This window comes from Mesoplodon densirostris, chromosome 8, assembly GCF_025265405.1.
Source record: "Mesoplodon densirostris isolate mMesDen1 chromosome 8, mMesDen1 primary haplotype, whole genome shotgun sequence".
NCBI lineage: Eukaryota > Metazoa > Chordata > Mammalia > Artiodactyla > Ziphiidae > Mesoplodon > Mesoplodon densirostris.
In genome coordinates, this window is record NC_082668.1 from 35,511,361 (window position 1) to 35,525,697 (window position 14,337).

At 42.9% G+C, this 14,337-nt stretch overlaps 1 protein-coding gene across 2 annotated transcripts in view; it reads right to left on the reverse strand.

The window, feature by feature from the left end:
* The window catches only part of CASP10 (caspase 10), a 29,791-nt gene extending 18,976 nt beyond the window's left edge, over positions 1 to 10,815 (reverse strand). The window contains exons 1-4 of one of the 2 annotated variants that reach the window (XM_060107109.1): positions 10,726 to 10,815; positions 9,061 to 9,414; positions 7,613 to 7,706; positions 2,019 to 2,154 (exon numbers count right to left, since the gene is read on the reverse strand). In XM_060107109.1, the coding sequence (XP_059963092.1) occupies positions 2,019 to 2,154; positions 7,613 to 7,706; positions 9,061 to 9,407 (577 nt within the window). In that variant the 5' untranslated portion in view covers positions 9,408 to 9,414; positions 10,726 to 10,815. The remainder of the gene's footprint in view (positions 1 to 2,018; positions 2,155 to 7,612; positions 7,707 to 9,060; positions 9,415 to 10,725) is intronic. The other variant, XM_060107111.1, reaches the window with a different exon arrangement.
* Between the last annotated feature and the right edge of the window lie 3,522 nt (positions 10,816 to 14,337).

Below are 14,337 nucleotides of genomic sequence, written 5' to 3' on the forward strand. Positions count from 1 at the left end.
CCTGAAGGGGGCATGGAACTTCCATGCTCCTTCCCTCACGCCTTGACCTATGCATCTATTCCACTTGGCTGTTCCTGAGTTGTATACTTTTGTAATAAATCAGTAATCTAGTAAGTAAACTATTTTCCTAAGTTCTGTGAACAGTTCTAGCAAATTATCAAACCTGAGGAAGGGGTCATGGGAATCCCTGGTTTGTAACCAAGTTGAACAGAAGCTGTGGGTAATCTGGGGACCCACTACCTGAGATTGGTGGCTGAAGTGGTGTGGGGAGTCTTGGGGGACTGAACCCTTAACCTGTGGGATCTGCAATAACTGATGAGTGTCAGAACTGAATTAAAACACAGGACACCCAGTTGGTGTCTGCAGAGTTGGAGAATATTTTGGTGTGGAAAAACTCACACCCCTGGGGTCAGAAGTGTTCCAGAATGTTGTTGTGAGTATTAGTAAAGGAAAACAAGTTTTTTCTTTCAACATCCAAAAAATGATCATACAGCATGTAGATTATAGAAAAGAAAAATCAAAATTAGAATTCTTCTGACAGGGAACTATATTCAATATCTTGTAATAACCTATAATTGAAAAGAATCTGAAAAGAATGTGCGTGTGTAACTGAATCACTTTGTTGTACACCTGAAATGAATACAATATTGTAAATCAAAAAAAAAAAAAGAATTCTTCTGATAATAAAGCTCAGTCCTCAAGACTCACTGAGGCAAATGTAAACATTTACTACATAGAAACTAGAGAGCCTTCTCCAGAGTCCAAATAGTCACAATAATCTGGCCACCTGCCCTATGTTTACTCTGTGTGGAGTACTGCATTATAGAAAAACGATGATGTGATCAGAAAAAAAAAAAAATCTCAGCATTCAAAGTTCAAGTGAGGATTTCAAATATACTTTCAATATTAACTCCCTGTTTTTATTTCTCACTTGATGACTTGATGGTTAGAAAAGCTGTTTTTATTCTTCATAATTTTTACTTAAAGTATACATTAAATTATCCATTGATTTGGTTATTGTTTGAGATTTTATCAAATTAACAACAGTACATTTTGTTCCTCAACTCATTTTGTCTTAATAGAATTCTTAGAGAGAAGTTTCCTTTTGGCTAGTTTTGTTTTCAACCAGATAAGTTTGCACACTATGTTGAGTCTCTGAACTAAAATATGGGTGTGGCATACAAGCTTCATGAATACCATCCTGAGTGTTTACTTTTAGCTTTTGTTTAATAGTGGAGAAATGGATTCAATAAACCACAAATATTCAGCATAATGACACATGGTAAGGCAGCCAAGTTTGATTTCTGCCCTACGCAGCTACTTCTACGTAATACCATGGCAATACTACCTTTACAAGCCTGATTAAAAACAAAAGAGAAAGAAAGAAAATTCTTCTCTGATAGTACTTTACGAGAATATGAAAGTTTTCATGACTTTCCTCTCTAACAAACGTATTCATAGCAGTGTGTATTGAATGCTTACTCTGTACCAGACATGCATTTTATAGGAATTACCTCATTCAATCCTCAAAAAAATTATGAAGTAGGTACTATGATTAGCCCCACTTTAAAGATGGGAAAAGTGAGACATAGAACAGCTGAGGAAAGGGCCACGGCACCATTAATAAGTGGAGTGCTGGCAATCTGACTCCATGGATCCCACTCTTAATTCCTGTGCCATCCTGCCTCCTTCCTTTTGATGTTATTTCATTCAAAACAATTTCTTTTACAATCACTTCCATGTAAGAAACAGAAGAAGACATTTGTCTAAAACCACTTTCCCTCACTAGAATATAAGCTCCAATAAGGCAGAAGCTTTGCACTATACCTTGCTGTAGCTCCAACTTCTAAAACTGTGCCTAGTACAAAGTATGCATTCAATAAACATATGTTGAATGAACAAATGGGGAGATTTCAAAAGAATATTATCAGAGTGATAAGTAAACATCATACATGGCCAATTGGTTTAAGAATTCCCATGGTCTGATTCGAGCAAGCAAGCAAGCATAAGCTAGTTACCTTTCTCTCTTTTATATTTGTCTATCTTTCTCATAAGATTAGGTACAATTTTTTTGCAGAGATCCTCCAGTAATGCCAGATTATCTTCATTTATTTTATCTTGTTTCTCCAGATATGCCAGGAAACTTAGAGAGGTCTGCAAAAGAATCAATGGAGTCACATTTACTTGCCTACTGATTACCTATTGCAGTAATAAATTAGGTAGAGAGTCCATGCAGGAAGACTTCAATAGTAGGGGGGAAGAGGCATTATAGAGATTGTAAATCTCTATACAATCTATATTAATACCAGATACCAAACACACATCACTCATTAACTACTCAGAAACAATCCGGTGAGCAGATGCTATTATATCCACATTTTAAAGATGAAGTAACTGAGGCACAGGGAAGTTCAGTAAGTCGTCCAAGGTCACAGAGCCAATAAGTGGCAGAGCTGGTATTTGAGTCCTGGCAGCCTGATGCCAAAGTCTGTCTCATTAAACATTGAGCAATACTGCCTCTAACTCACAGCTATAAATGATATAATAGATTAGGGCAGCAGCAAAGCAGGGGTACCAAAGAAAAGAGAAGAAAATGCTTTGAAAGAATTTTATATTTGGTATTTTAAAAGAAAAAAATATCTTAAGCACTCCTGGGAAAAATTGCAAATTGGCTACTATTATTTTAATATTGAATTACATATGAGGTGGAAGGCACCATAATCTTTTCACTGATAAGGACTTCTCAACCAATATATTAATCTGGTTATTAAATATATATATATGAATAAAATTGTGTTAGAGCCCACAGAAAAGAATAGCTAATCAGAGGGACTTCCCTGGAGGTCCAGTAGTTAAGACCCCCATGCTTCCACTGCAGGGGGCACAGGTTCGATCCCTGGTCGAGGAACTAAGATCCCACATGCTGCACAGAGTGGCCAAAAAATAAATAAATCAAATAACTAATCAGAAAGTGAACAGCTAAACACTCACTAACTGCATACATAAGCATCAGCAGGATGGGAACAGGGGGCTAGGGAGTCTCCAGACATGCTGGCCAGTTGAAAAGGGACTGTATGGTCAGGAATATTGAGAAGGAGACCTGAGTACAAACTCTGAGTGAAAGCTAGGCCACAGCTGGAACAGCAGACTGGTATCAGGCCATGAAGGAACACCGAGGGGTTTGGGCAAGTATCCCATGGATGAAGGGGTTCCAGCAGGAACTTTTAAGGAGAACAGTGACATGAACAGGTTTGTTTTTAAATAGAAGTCTTGGGGATAGGTTGGAGGAGGAAGTGGGCTAGAGAGAAAATATCAGCAGGAAGATTAAATGCTCCGGTGAAGAGATCAGCACAGCCTGGTCTAAAAGCTAGTGGTGGAAACGCAGAGGAAGCGCTGGATTTGAGCGACTTTTCTGAGGTATAATTTGGTGAGTTGGGAGGTCAACTGGAGTGCGTGAAGAAAGGAAGGACGAATCGAAGATGACTTCAAATGGTGATGCCCCTCGTTTCTGCACGACTCACGGGCTCCACAGAGCAGGCGTCACACGAGCTGCACATGGGAGGTGATACGTGAATCGCATCTCGAAAGATCACCACGCCTTCACTTCCGACATGCAGAAGGGCCTTCCAAGCAAAGAAAATCAGATAGGGAAAATGACAAACTAAAAATCTGGTTGTGAGCAGGCTCGTGGTAGTTTCGGCAAGAATAGTTTCGTGGGAGTGAAGGAGGCTGAAGCCATCTTGGAATGCGTTGGAGTGTGACTAAGAGTCGCGTCAGTGGAGAGAGAGTGTGTGTGGACTATTCTCTCAAAAAGCCTGGCATTAGGACTTCCCTGGTGGTGCAGTGGTTAAGAATCTGCCTGCCAACGCAGGGGACACGGGTTCGAGCCCTGGTCCGGGAAGACCCCACATGCCACGGAGCAGCTAAGCCCATGCATCACAACTACTGAGCCTGCGCTCTAGAGCCTGCGCGCCACAACTACTAAGCCTGCGCGCCTAGAGCCCGTGCTCCGCAACAAAAGAAGCCACCGCAATGAGAAGCCCACGCATTGCAACGAAGACTAGCCCCCGCTCACCACAACCAGAGAAAGCCCGCACAACAACGAGGACCCAACGCAGCCATAAATAAGTAAATAAATAAATAAAATAAAGACAAGTAAATAAAATTAAAAAAAAAAAGTCTGGCAGTAAAGGGAAAGAAGATAGAGCAGTAACAGAAGGATGAAAAAGGGTTAATGGAAGAGTGTGTGTGTGTGTGTGTGTGCGTGCGCGTGCGCGCGAAATGTGTGTTTTCAAACAAGGTACTCAAAATGCCAACAACCAAGGGAAAGGCCAGAGTTACAAAGTCTTAACTGAGTTCTGTACTAATCTGATCAAAAAAGAGATTATAAATTTTCAAGACATTCCCGAGACACATAGGAGAACCAAAAATGCAAAGAAACGTATGTGTCCTCACCTGCAGCGCCAGCACACCAACAACCTGCCCAGGAAATAAAGCAGGAGGGAGGAGGGGGTAAAGGAAGATTCATCCAGAGCTGATCAGCTGGGCAAAGGGGTCAGAGGGAATCCCCGAACAAGGTTCTACAGTCGGTTTATGTGCAAGTGAGCTCCCGCTGAAGCTCAAAACAGAAACTTCTATCTTGACTGCATCCTACCAGGAGGAAGAAAAGGGGCTAAAGCATGTTTCCAGAAGCAATGATGGAAATCCATTATACTTTGTACAGAGTGTATTAGATGTTGAGTAAATGACACCCTCCATACACACACACACACGAACACCCACAATTTAAATGGAGTCTGCACATTAGTTTAAGAACACCACCCTGGCAAATATTAGCAGAAATTCTGAAACTCTCTTGCTCTGCATCTTTGTTAAAAAGATAGGTTTGGGTGTGGTTTCCTTTACATCTAACGTTCTATGTTGATTGCTACATTGAGAACGGATATCCTGACAGTTGTTTGGGTCACTCAGGATGTGTGAAGGCAGCTATGTTTGCTCTAAGTTTGTGGGAAAGCTATCAAAGAGGAAACCTAGGGCTTCCCTGTCGGCGCAGTGGTTGAGAGTCCGCCTGCCAATGCAGGGGACACGGGTTTGTGCCCCGGTCTGGGAAGATCCCACATGCCGCGGAGCGGCTGGGCCCGTGAGCCATAGCCACTGAGCCTGCGCGTCTGGAGCCTGTGCTCCGCAACGAGAGAGGCCACAACAGTGAGAGGCCCGTGTACCGCAAAAAAAAAAAAAGAGGAAACCTAGAACACCCTGCAAAGGTCGTTTCTGTCCATCCAGAGAGACCACGTGAATTCACAATTCTTCCTTTTTGGCTGAGAGGTATTCAGGCCCTCCTCCACTGGCTGGTAAAGAATTTATTTCTGTGATAAAGTCTTTTGCAATTGCAATTGCAGATAATGCAGTCCCATTAAACCCTGGTATGGAAACACATCTGGGCTGCTTAGAGTTTGTCCTTTACACATTTGAGAAAGCTGGCCTGATCACTTGAGAAGGCTGGCCTGATCACAAAGCCCAATAGAGATCAACCTGGATTATCAGGTGTGTAACTCAGCCACAGTTCTGGCGTGAATAGTTGCATCTCCTTCAGAATACAGTGAGATCATTTGGAATCCAAGAAGGAAGTGCAGTTTTCATGAATTTGTCCAGGAAATTCCACAGTTTTATGCCACAGCTAAACACAGTAACTTCTTATTTACTGTTGTACGGAGTGAGAAAAGCATAAAATCATTTGGCTACTTGGGCATGGGCCTTTGATGATTTAAAAGCTAATTTATCAGGAGGGAGAAATGTTTGGAATGATCCTGAACAATGAAAATGTTTCTGAAGCCACAGATGCCTTTAAGCAGAGGTCTAGGACCTGTGGAAAGGCCCAGAGGAAGAAATACATTCCCCAGCTTTTCTTAGTGGGAAATCATGGCTCAGTGTTGAGCATATCAAATGCCCTTCTCATCCTCCACCTCATTGTGGGGAGTAAGGACTTCTGTGCATGACAATAGGTGTAACAATAGAAAGTGGTCTCTTTTTATTTATAAACCCAGAGACTGGAAAAATTATGAGAGGATGCCCAGAGCTGGGAGATAATTTTACCCTAATATCCTGGAAGGTTTTTCAAACTACAAGAATCTCTTCTGATGTTGAGAAATTCTACATTTAAAGCAAAATGCTGTCATTTGAGTACGTAACCACTTTGCACCAACATAAACTCGAGATTGCACCATCCCATTCATTCATGCTTTCATTCAGAGCACCATTTTGTAATTCTGCAATGTTTTGGGGCTATAATGATAAGTAAGACTCAGTCCCCATTCCCAAGGATCCCACAACCAATCCTTAGGATAAAGGAGCCTGGAGAGAGAACCAATGGAAAGACGCAAGAGGCTAAAATCCCTGAGGGCTCTGAAAAGGAGAAAAAAAGGACTCAAAGATTGCAACCAAAACAGAGAATTAACCTGCAGGTTAATTAACCTACAGGTCTGACACCAGGAAACATGTTTAATGAATTATTAAACATGGTCCTCATAAGACCTACCACATGTAAAACAGCTTCCTACTCCTCAGTGATTTTTCTTTCAAAAAGAATTTATTTGTCAATAATATCAGTTAGTCTGGGGAGAATGTTATATGGGAGGGCTACACATGTAAGCTCTTTGCACTGGCGATGTGCTCATCTGTAAGTTGGACGGGGGATCCATGGCTGTTCACTTAGTTCTACATTTAGTTCTACTTCCATACATGTTACATGTCTTTTTTGGTGTTATCAAACATTATATAACTTAAAACTTAATAAAGATAGAAGTTGAATAACAAAATTAATGTTATAGGGTAAAATTTGAAAATTGGCCCCTTCCCAAATTAACTAACTTGCTTGTCACAAGCTGTTATGAGAATCAAAAGAAAAAATATAAAGTTTTGAGGCCTGGAAGAGAGATGTGCAGCTACTTTCCTGCCCTTAATTGTGACCAATCTAGCAAGAATATCAGCCGACAGCATTATGTTAATATTAAAAACATTACTATTAGTTCCAAGCACTTGTATAGCCCTTTAGAAAGCACATCCTCAAACATTTGTCTCATTTGATTTTCACAAAACTCTACATGGGAGACACTGCAACGTCCACTGAGAAGGACACGGCTCCCTCAGAAACCTCAACTAATGGAGGTGAGGAACAACTCATTCCCATTCTGCCATTAGCTACCACCTCCTCATTTCTTTGTGGTGCCCTGCACATTTCTGTATCATAAAACACAGTGGACGCCAGTAGCACTCATTTACTGCATGGTTACTATGTGCAAAATACAGGCCCCAGGTAATAGTTTATGTACATTACTTCATCTAATCCTCTTAACAGTCCTGGAAGGAAGTAGTATAATTGTCTATAATATGACACATTAGAAAATGGAGGCTCAGAAACATTCAATCACTTGCCCCACATCCAGGAGTTAGTCTAGGACTAGACTCCAGGCCCATCAAAAGTCAATGCTGCTAACCCTTGTCTGATACTGTCTCCTGCAACAAAATAAGCTCTCCTGAAATCCCTTTCTAGCATCTTCCCAAACACTGATTAAGGCGATGTTCACAAAGACCCCATCCTATAGGGCCCACTCACCATCTGGACTTTTGGAATCGACTCCCTCAGAAGGAAGATCATGCTGTTTAAGTTCTCTGAGCTGATGTCTTCTGACAGTTCATAGAGCAGGTTTCTAAGACATACACCCAAGAGACAAATTAAAGCCCCGCACTTGCAGAGGATGGGCAGGAAATTGAGTGCTTTTATCGTACGTTATCTCTCATTTGAATGACCACAACCCTGTGAGTAGACAATTATTAATCCCATTTTATAGATTTAAAAACAAAAACTTTGAGCTTCAAAGTGACCTATTAAACGACAGCAACACAATAAGCAGTGGGAGCAGGCCTTCTGATTCCAAGTCCAGTGCTGCTTCAAATTCCACTAAGGAGGCATAAAACACAATGTCGGCATGCCTGCCCTCCTCCGGCCTCCGTTCTAGAAATCAGGCTTACTTTATAGGCCCTCATCAGGGAGAACCCAATGCCAGTGAGTATAAAGTTCACTGTTGAAAAAGAAAGGAAACTATCCCCACTTCTAGAGAGCCATACAGTCGACAATTAGAATAACTGAATATGGGGACTTCCCTGGCGGTCCAGTGGTTGGGTGCGGGTTCGATCCCTGGTTGGGGAAATAAGATCCCACATGCCGTGCGGCACAACCAAAAAAAAAGAGGAAAGAAAAACTGAATACTTCATTCACAGGTTAACAGCTCTGCATGCCTGAGATCATTCCTCAGCTGTCTAACCAGCAGAGTGGAAATAATGATCTCCAGAATTCCCTCACTGACCCAAGGGCAGCTCAGGTTGTAGGAACCAGTTCAAGTGTTAAGGCCAGAAGGATTCTAACCGTCCAGGCCGTAAAATAGTATTACGAAGGCTCCACTTCATGAGGCTGTTTGATGTAGATACTATGTTAGTGGACCGTTTAAAACTGCATTGCTTAAGGTCTGATGCCTTTATTCTACCTCTTTGGGGAAAATGCCTATATTTTACCTGTCTGGGTTTCACCCCAAAACTGGACAAACTGGACATGGCATAAATGATGTCCCTCCCTACCCCAAAGACACATCTCCTTTTTTATTTTGCTCATTTGGGTCCAAGTATTCATTTCTCTCTTCTCAAATGGCTAGGTATAGGCTGACACACCAGTGACTCACTGGAGGCAGGAGGCTGAGAGCGTGGAGGCTGGCAAAGAGGAAGGCGCTGGCCTGCTGCACTCGGACCTGGGCCTCCTTCCTCAGTGAGAAGCAAAACAAAGGGAAGCCACCCCCCAGGCACGGGGCTGGGTTTTGAAACTTTGCAGACCTCCCAGCCTCCCTTCTCATTAGCACCGGAAGCTAAGAAATCTCCTGCTTTAGAATCACCATACCAGCCAAGGAGGTAGATGCGGGGGGGGGGGGGGGTAAAGAAAAACAACCTTAAAAATTAATTCATCATGAATCTCAGCCTCTTTTCAAAGCCCAATGGCCCTGCCCTGTGGATCACCTGAACAGAGAGACCTTCCGGCGGACAGGCAGCCAGCACTCCACCTGCTCCTTGGTGTAGCGGAGGTGCCGAAGGAGGGCCTTCTGCTTGATGGTATAGAGGAGCTCCGCTAGGAAGAAGGGGTCTTCCTCACTCAGCCATTCCTCTGCCAACAGGTAATCAAAGATATCCAAGGCTGAGCCGCACTTCTCCAGGTTCTTGGGGGCAATGGAGTCTCGGCAGAGAAACTTCAGGCGCTCCACATCTTGATCCCCCAGATACGAATCAATAGTCAGAAGCATCCCTCGAAAGTTCACTTGACAGGTATCATCTAAAGTGGAATTCAAACTTTGGCCTTGCGATGTCATGGCCAGCCTGAAAGAGATAAGGAGTTGGGGGCCGCAGCTTAGAGAGTGAGGACAACACGGCACCCCAACTTCTCAGGCCCTCCCCCAGTTCCAGCCTCCTCTGTTCCAGGCCTTAGACTTTTCTAGAAATGCTAAAAAATGAAATTCACTGCGAGGTCACTTCAAAAACCTATAGCCCAGAAAACGTGACCCCAACACTGGCATGTTAACCTTTTAGGAGGTCTGGAGGGAGCTTTTATTGAAACTCAATTGACCCCGAGTTCCCCCAAATCAAAATGTCCCCATTGGGAGCTAGTCAAGAGGGAGGATGACACAGCACAATCTCTCCCGCCTGGAGCTCTTCAGTCATTCCCACCAAATGGCAGAAGTAACACTTTTACATTTTAGAAATAAAGTAATGGCAGGGTGGGGTGGGGTGGGGTGGGGGGGTGTACATTTCTGAAGTATCTACCAACCCAAGGACAACAAGGTAACATTGCTAACCATACCAGGGCAGGCCTTTCTTTATCTCACAGAAAGGAAAGTCATAATCCCAGACCCCAGAAAGAGTGGTTTCAGACAACATTTGCTCAAATCAATGTAGGAACTGACAAATTACGGAAGTCAGTATTTCCACACTAAATGTATTTCCACACTAAATTTCATTCTAATCAGAGGAGCAATAAATCGATAACATTTTTTCAATGTAATTATTCATTCTTTAAGGACTTGAGGTATATATTCACTATGCAACACTTATCTATTTAGAAATAAGAAACTACTTTCTAAGGGAAGGCGAACATACCAACAACAAAAAAATAACAAAGAGTGGTTATATATAAGTGGTATAATCACAGATACTATAAATTTTATTCTGGGCTCCTGTCTGAGTTTCTCAAATTTTATGCAGTGAACATATATTACTTTTATAGTTAGAAAAAGAGAAAAAATGTCATTTTTAATGTGAGCATCCATGGGGTCTTCCCTTCTAGTAGCTCTGTGATACTAGAAACAGTATGACGGCATTCCTGGAGACATCTTATTCTAACATCGTACATTTGTCTTGCAGTTTCCTGAAAATTCTGATCTCTAACTCTGGCAAGTCTGCCAGACTTTGTCTCCATTTATGGGCTAGCATATTTCTACCAGGAAAGGGCTGTGTTGGAGCCTTCCTGGGGCTTTCTAAGCTTTCTTTTTCCCTGGTACGGCTAGTAAATCCAGGCAGAAACAGTGCCATGGCTGACAATGTGAGATTTTGCAAGTTTCCAGGAAGTAAAGCAAGGGGGGAAAAAAGGCTGGCACCTGAGACCCCAGCAGAGAAATGGTGTTAATTACATACCTTCAGATCAAATTCCACTGATCCTCTGGAGGTAAAAAGTTCTCAGAAAATTTTCCTGAGAACAGAGCTTTAAAGAAATTAGAATCCTCTTCGTGCTCCAAGTCCAAGTGCCAAGAAAGCTCCCGTTTGCGCGGTTAAAAGAACTCAGATTTGCCTTGGCTGAGCAAGGGAAATTGGTCGGTTAAGGGAATTTAAATTTGCCTTGGCTGAGCAAGGGAAATTGGTCGGTTAAGGGAATTTAAATTTGCCTTGGCTGAGCAAGGGAAATTGGTCGGTTAAGGGAATTTAAATTTGCCTTGGCTGAGCAAGGGAAATTGGTCGGTTAAGGGAATTTAAGTTTGCCTTGGCTGAGCAAGTGAAATTGGTCGGTTAAGGGAATTTAAGTTTGCCTTGGCAGACCAAGTGAAATTGGTCGGTTAAGGGAATTTAAATTTGCCTGGCAGAGCAAGTGAAAACTCGGTCGGCCGATTTGGGAAACTTATGCTAATTGATGATGTCATCATTGACTCACTCGCCTTGCCTCCTCCCCTTTCCTGGGGTTAGGACAATGCTGACAAACAGCGTCTCCTAAAGGCAGATGCACAACCTTCCCACTGTAGAGCTCAGGACTTTCCCAGGTAAAGCCGAGGGCCCCAACAGAGGAATTCCTGGAAGGCACTAAGTGCTCTAGTGTTTCCCTGGGGTCACTCCCCTCGTAAGTTAAAAAGGGAAGTGTCGATTTTTCCTAACCATCTCCTTCCCCAAACACACTAACCTTTAAAATAAAACTCAAAATGTTCATGAGGGCTTCCCTGGTGGCGCAGTGGTTGGGAGTCCGCCTGCCAATGCAGGGGACACGGGTTCGAGCCCTGGCCCAGGAGGATCCCACATGCTGCGGAGCAGCTGAGCCCGTGAGCCACAGCTACTGAGCCTGCGCTCTAGAGTCCGTGAGCCACAACTGCTGAAGCCCGCGCGCCTGGAGCCCGTGCTCTGCAACAAGAGAAGCCACTGCAATGAGAAACCTGCGCACCGCAACGAAGAGTGGCTCCCGCTCGCTGCAACTTAGAGAAAGCCCGTGCACAGCAAGGAAGACCCAACGCAGCCAAAAATAAATAAAATAAATTTCAAAGAAAAGCAGAACAACAACAAAAAATGTTCATGAAATAGTAGTCGGCCATCTTAACCCTTTCTCAAGTAAGTACATGTGCAAATAAACAACAAAAAAAATTAAGGCAAAAAAAAAAAAAAAAGGAGGGGGCTGGACTCTAAGCCCATTTGGAAGTATTTGCAAGGAACTGAGTTAACAGTAGGCAAAACTGGTGAAGTCTCTGCCCTTCCAGCACATTGAGTCCAGCAGGAAAAAGACTTCGAAGACATTATTTCACATAATAAAAACAATGCCTAACACTTGTATCCCAACCATGTGCCAGGTACTATTTACTCATTTAATCATCTCAACAACTCTCTAAAAAAATACTATTACTATGACCCCTCTTTTAAGACGTGAAAATTAAAACACAAAAGGTTAAGTAATTTGCCCAAGATCACATAGGGAGCTGGTGGGAGAGCCAAGATTTAAACCAATAAGTTTGGCTTTAAGTCACTACACTTTAATTCAGCTAATTCAAATGCACAGAGCTGAAAGAAGTACAGAATCTTAGAAAGATATTTTATCTCTGAAAAATAAAGATTTATGGGGGACTTCCCTGGTGACTCACGCTCCCAGTGCAGGGGGCCCAGGTTAGATCCCTGGTCAGGGAACTAGATCCCACATGCATGCTGCAACTAAGAGTTGCTAAGGAGCCTGCCTGCCGCAACTAAGACCCGGTGCAACCAAATACATACATACACAGATACATAAATTTGGTCATGGAAAAAGTTATTTCTAAAAAAAAAAAGATTTATGATGCCTTATTAACAAATGTATTATAGTGCCATTTCCATATCCTAGGCATGAAATTCTGTGTTTAAGAAAGACAAGCCCAGGTGGTTTTTGTTTTTTTTTTTCTAAACTCGTCCTCCTTCCCTCTTCTAAGAGCAGCTACAGCCTCTTAGTTTCACAGACAAAAATGCTACCAGAACAGCCTGGAGGGAGGGCAGATACACTTTATTTTTTGCTCTTGCAAGGGCTCAGAACTGAATCAATCCGTAAAGAGACGAGAATAAACGCTATCTATATAAGGCAAAGTCGAGTGGGTGCTACCATATGAGAGTTAACGTTGTTTGACAGAGTGTAAACAGAAACTATTCCTAATCCTATGAATTTATCAGCTGCTCTTTGATTGTAGGCTGTGTCTACAATCTTGAAGGGGAGGGAAGGACAGTCTGAGAGAAGGAAAGCGAGTGGAGGAAGAATTGGAAGAATTTTGGACACAATCCAAATTCCTGAAAATACGGCATTCACCAACAACTCCCCACCCATTCTGAATTCTACCCATTCTGCAGTGTTTTGCCTCTAGTCTCGGGTTTACAGTACCTCGAGAGAGGACAATGATCAAATTCCGTTACACAGGTATTTGCGGAACACATACTACCCATCAGACGGATGCATCACTATATAGGACAAAAAAGTCCTGGCCCTCAAGGAATTTATGGTGCTTCTCTTCTTCCACTTAAAACATTAAAAAGGGAAGAGGCCAACCGATTCTTACACAACTGGAGTTCATTAGCCATATCCTATTCCTTCTGGGCTGTGAATTTCTTGAAAGAAAAGGGTGAGGTAAATATCTGATTTCTAAGCCATACAGGCAAAGTGAGCAACATTGAGTAGGAAAAACAGGTAAGAAAAATGTGAGCACAGGAAGATGAAGGAAAATAAAAGGAGAAGTGCTCCTGTGTGAGAGGTAACGATAGAGGACAAGTTCGTTGTAGGTAGAGTTGGGTGGCTTTGCTGGGGGGAAATATCAGCAGTCAAATTCCTAATGCCTATTAATCTGTAGCCTAGCAGGCCCTGCAGGGGAAGAGCGGGTGGGGTGCGACAAGCCAGTAAAGAGGTAGAATTATGCTAGAGGAGCCACTGAAGAACATACACCTTCCTTTGGGGTTTTGGTTGGGAGCCTGTTATTCAAACTGACACTACTGGACCTGAAACAGACCACATCGTGTGGTCTTTCCTGAAATGAGGATTTTTTTTTTTTTTTTTTCTTTTTGCGGTATGTGGGCCTCTCACTGTTGTGGCCTCTCCCGTTGCGGAGCACAGGCTCCGGATGCGCAGGCCCAGCGGCCATGGCTCACGGGCCCAGCCGCTCCGCGGCATGTGGGATCCTCCCAGACCGGGGCACGAACCCGTATCCCCTGCATCGGCAGGCGGACTCTCAACCACTTGCGCCACCAGGGAGGCCCTGAAATGAGGATTTTTTTAAAAAAACTGAAGTATACCTGACTTACATTATTATATTAGTTTTAGGTGCATAACATACTGATTCGATATTTTTATACATTACAAAATGAAACCACTAAATGAGGATATTTTCTAAATCTCATTGTTAGATGAGAGAACTGGCGATGAGTGAACGTGACAACCAAAAAAACCTTCCCTGAGGTCATTGCTCCCCTCTCCCACTCTCCCAATCTTCCAGGAAACCCTGAGCCTAGAGGCCCCTTTAGTTACCACAACAACTGAATTTAGCAGCC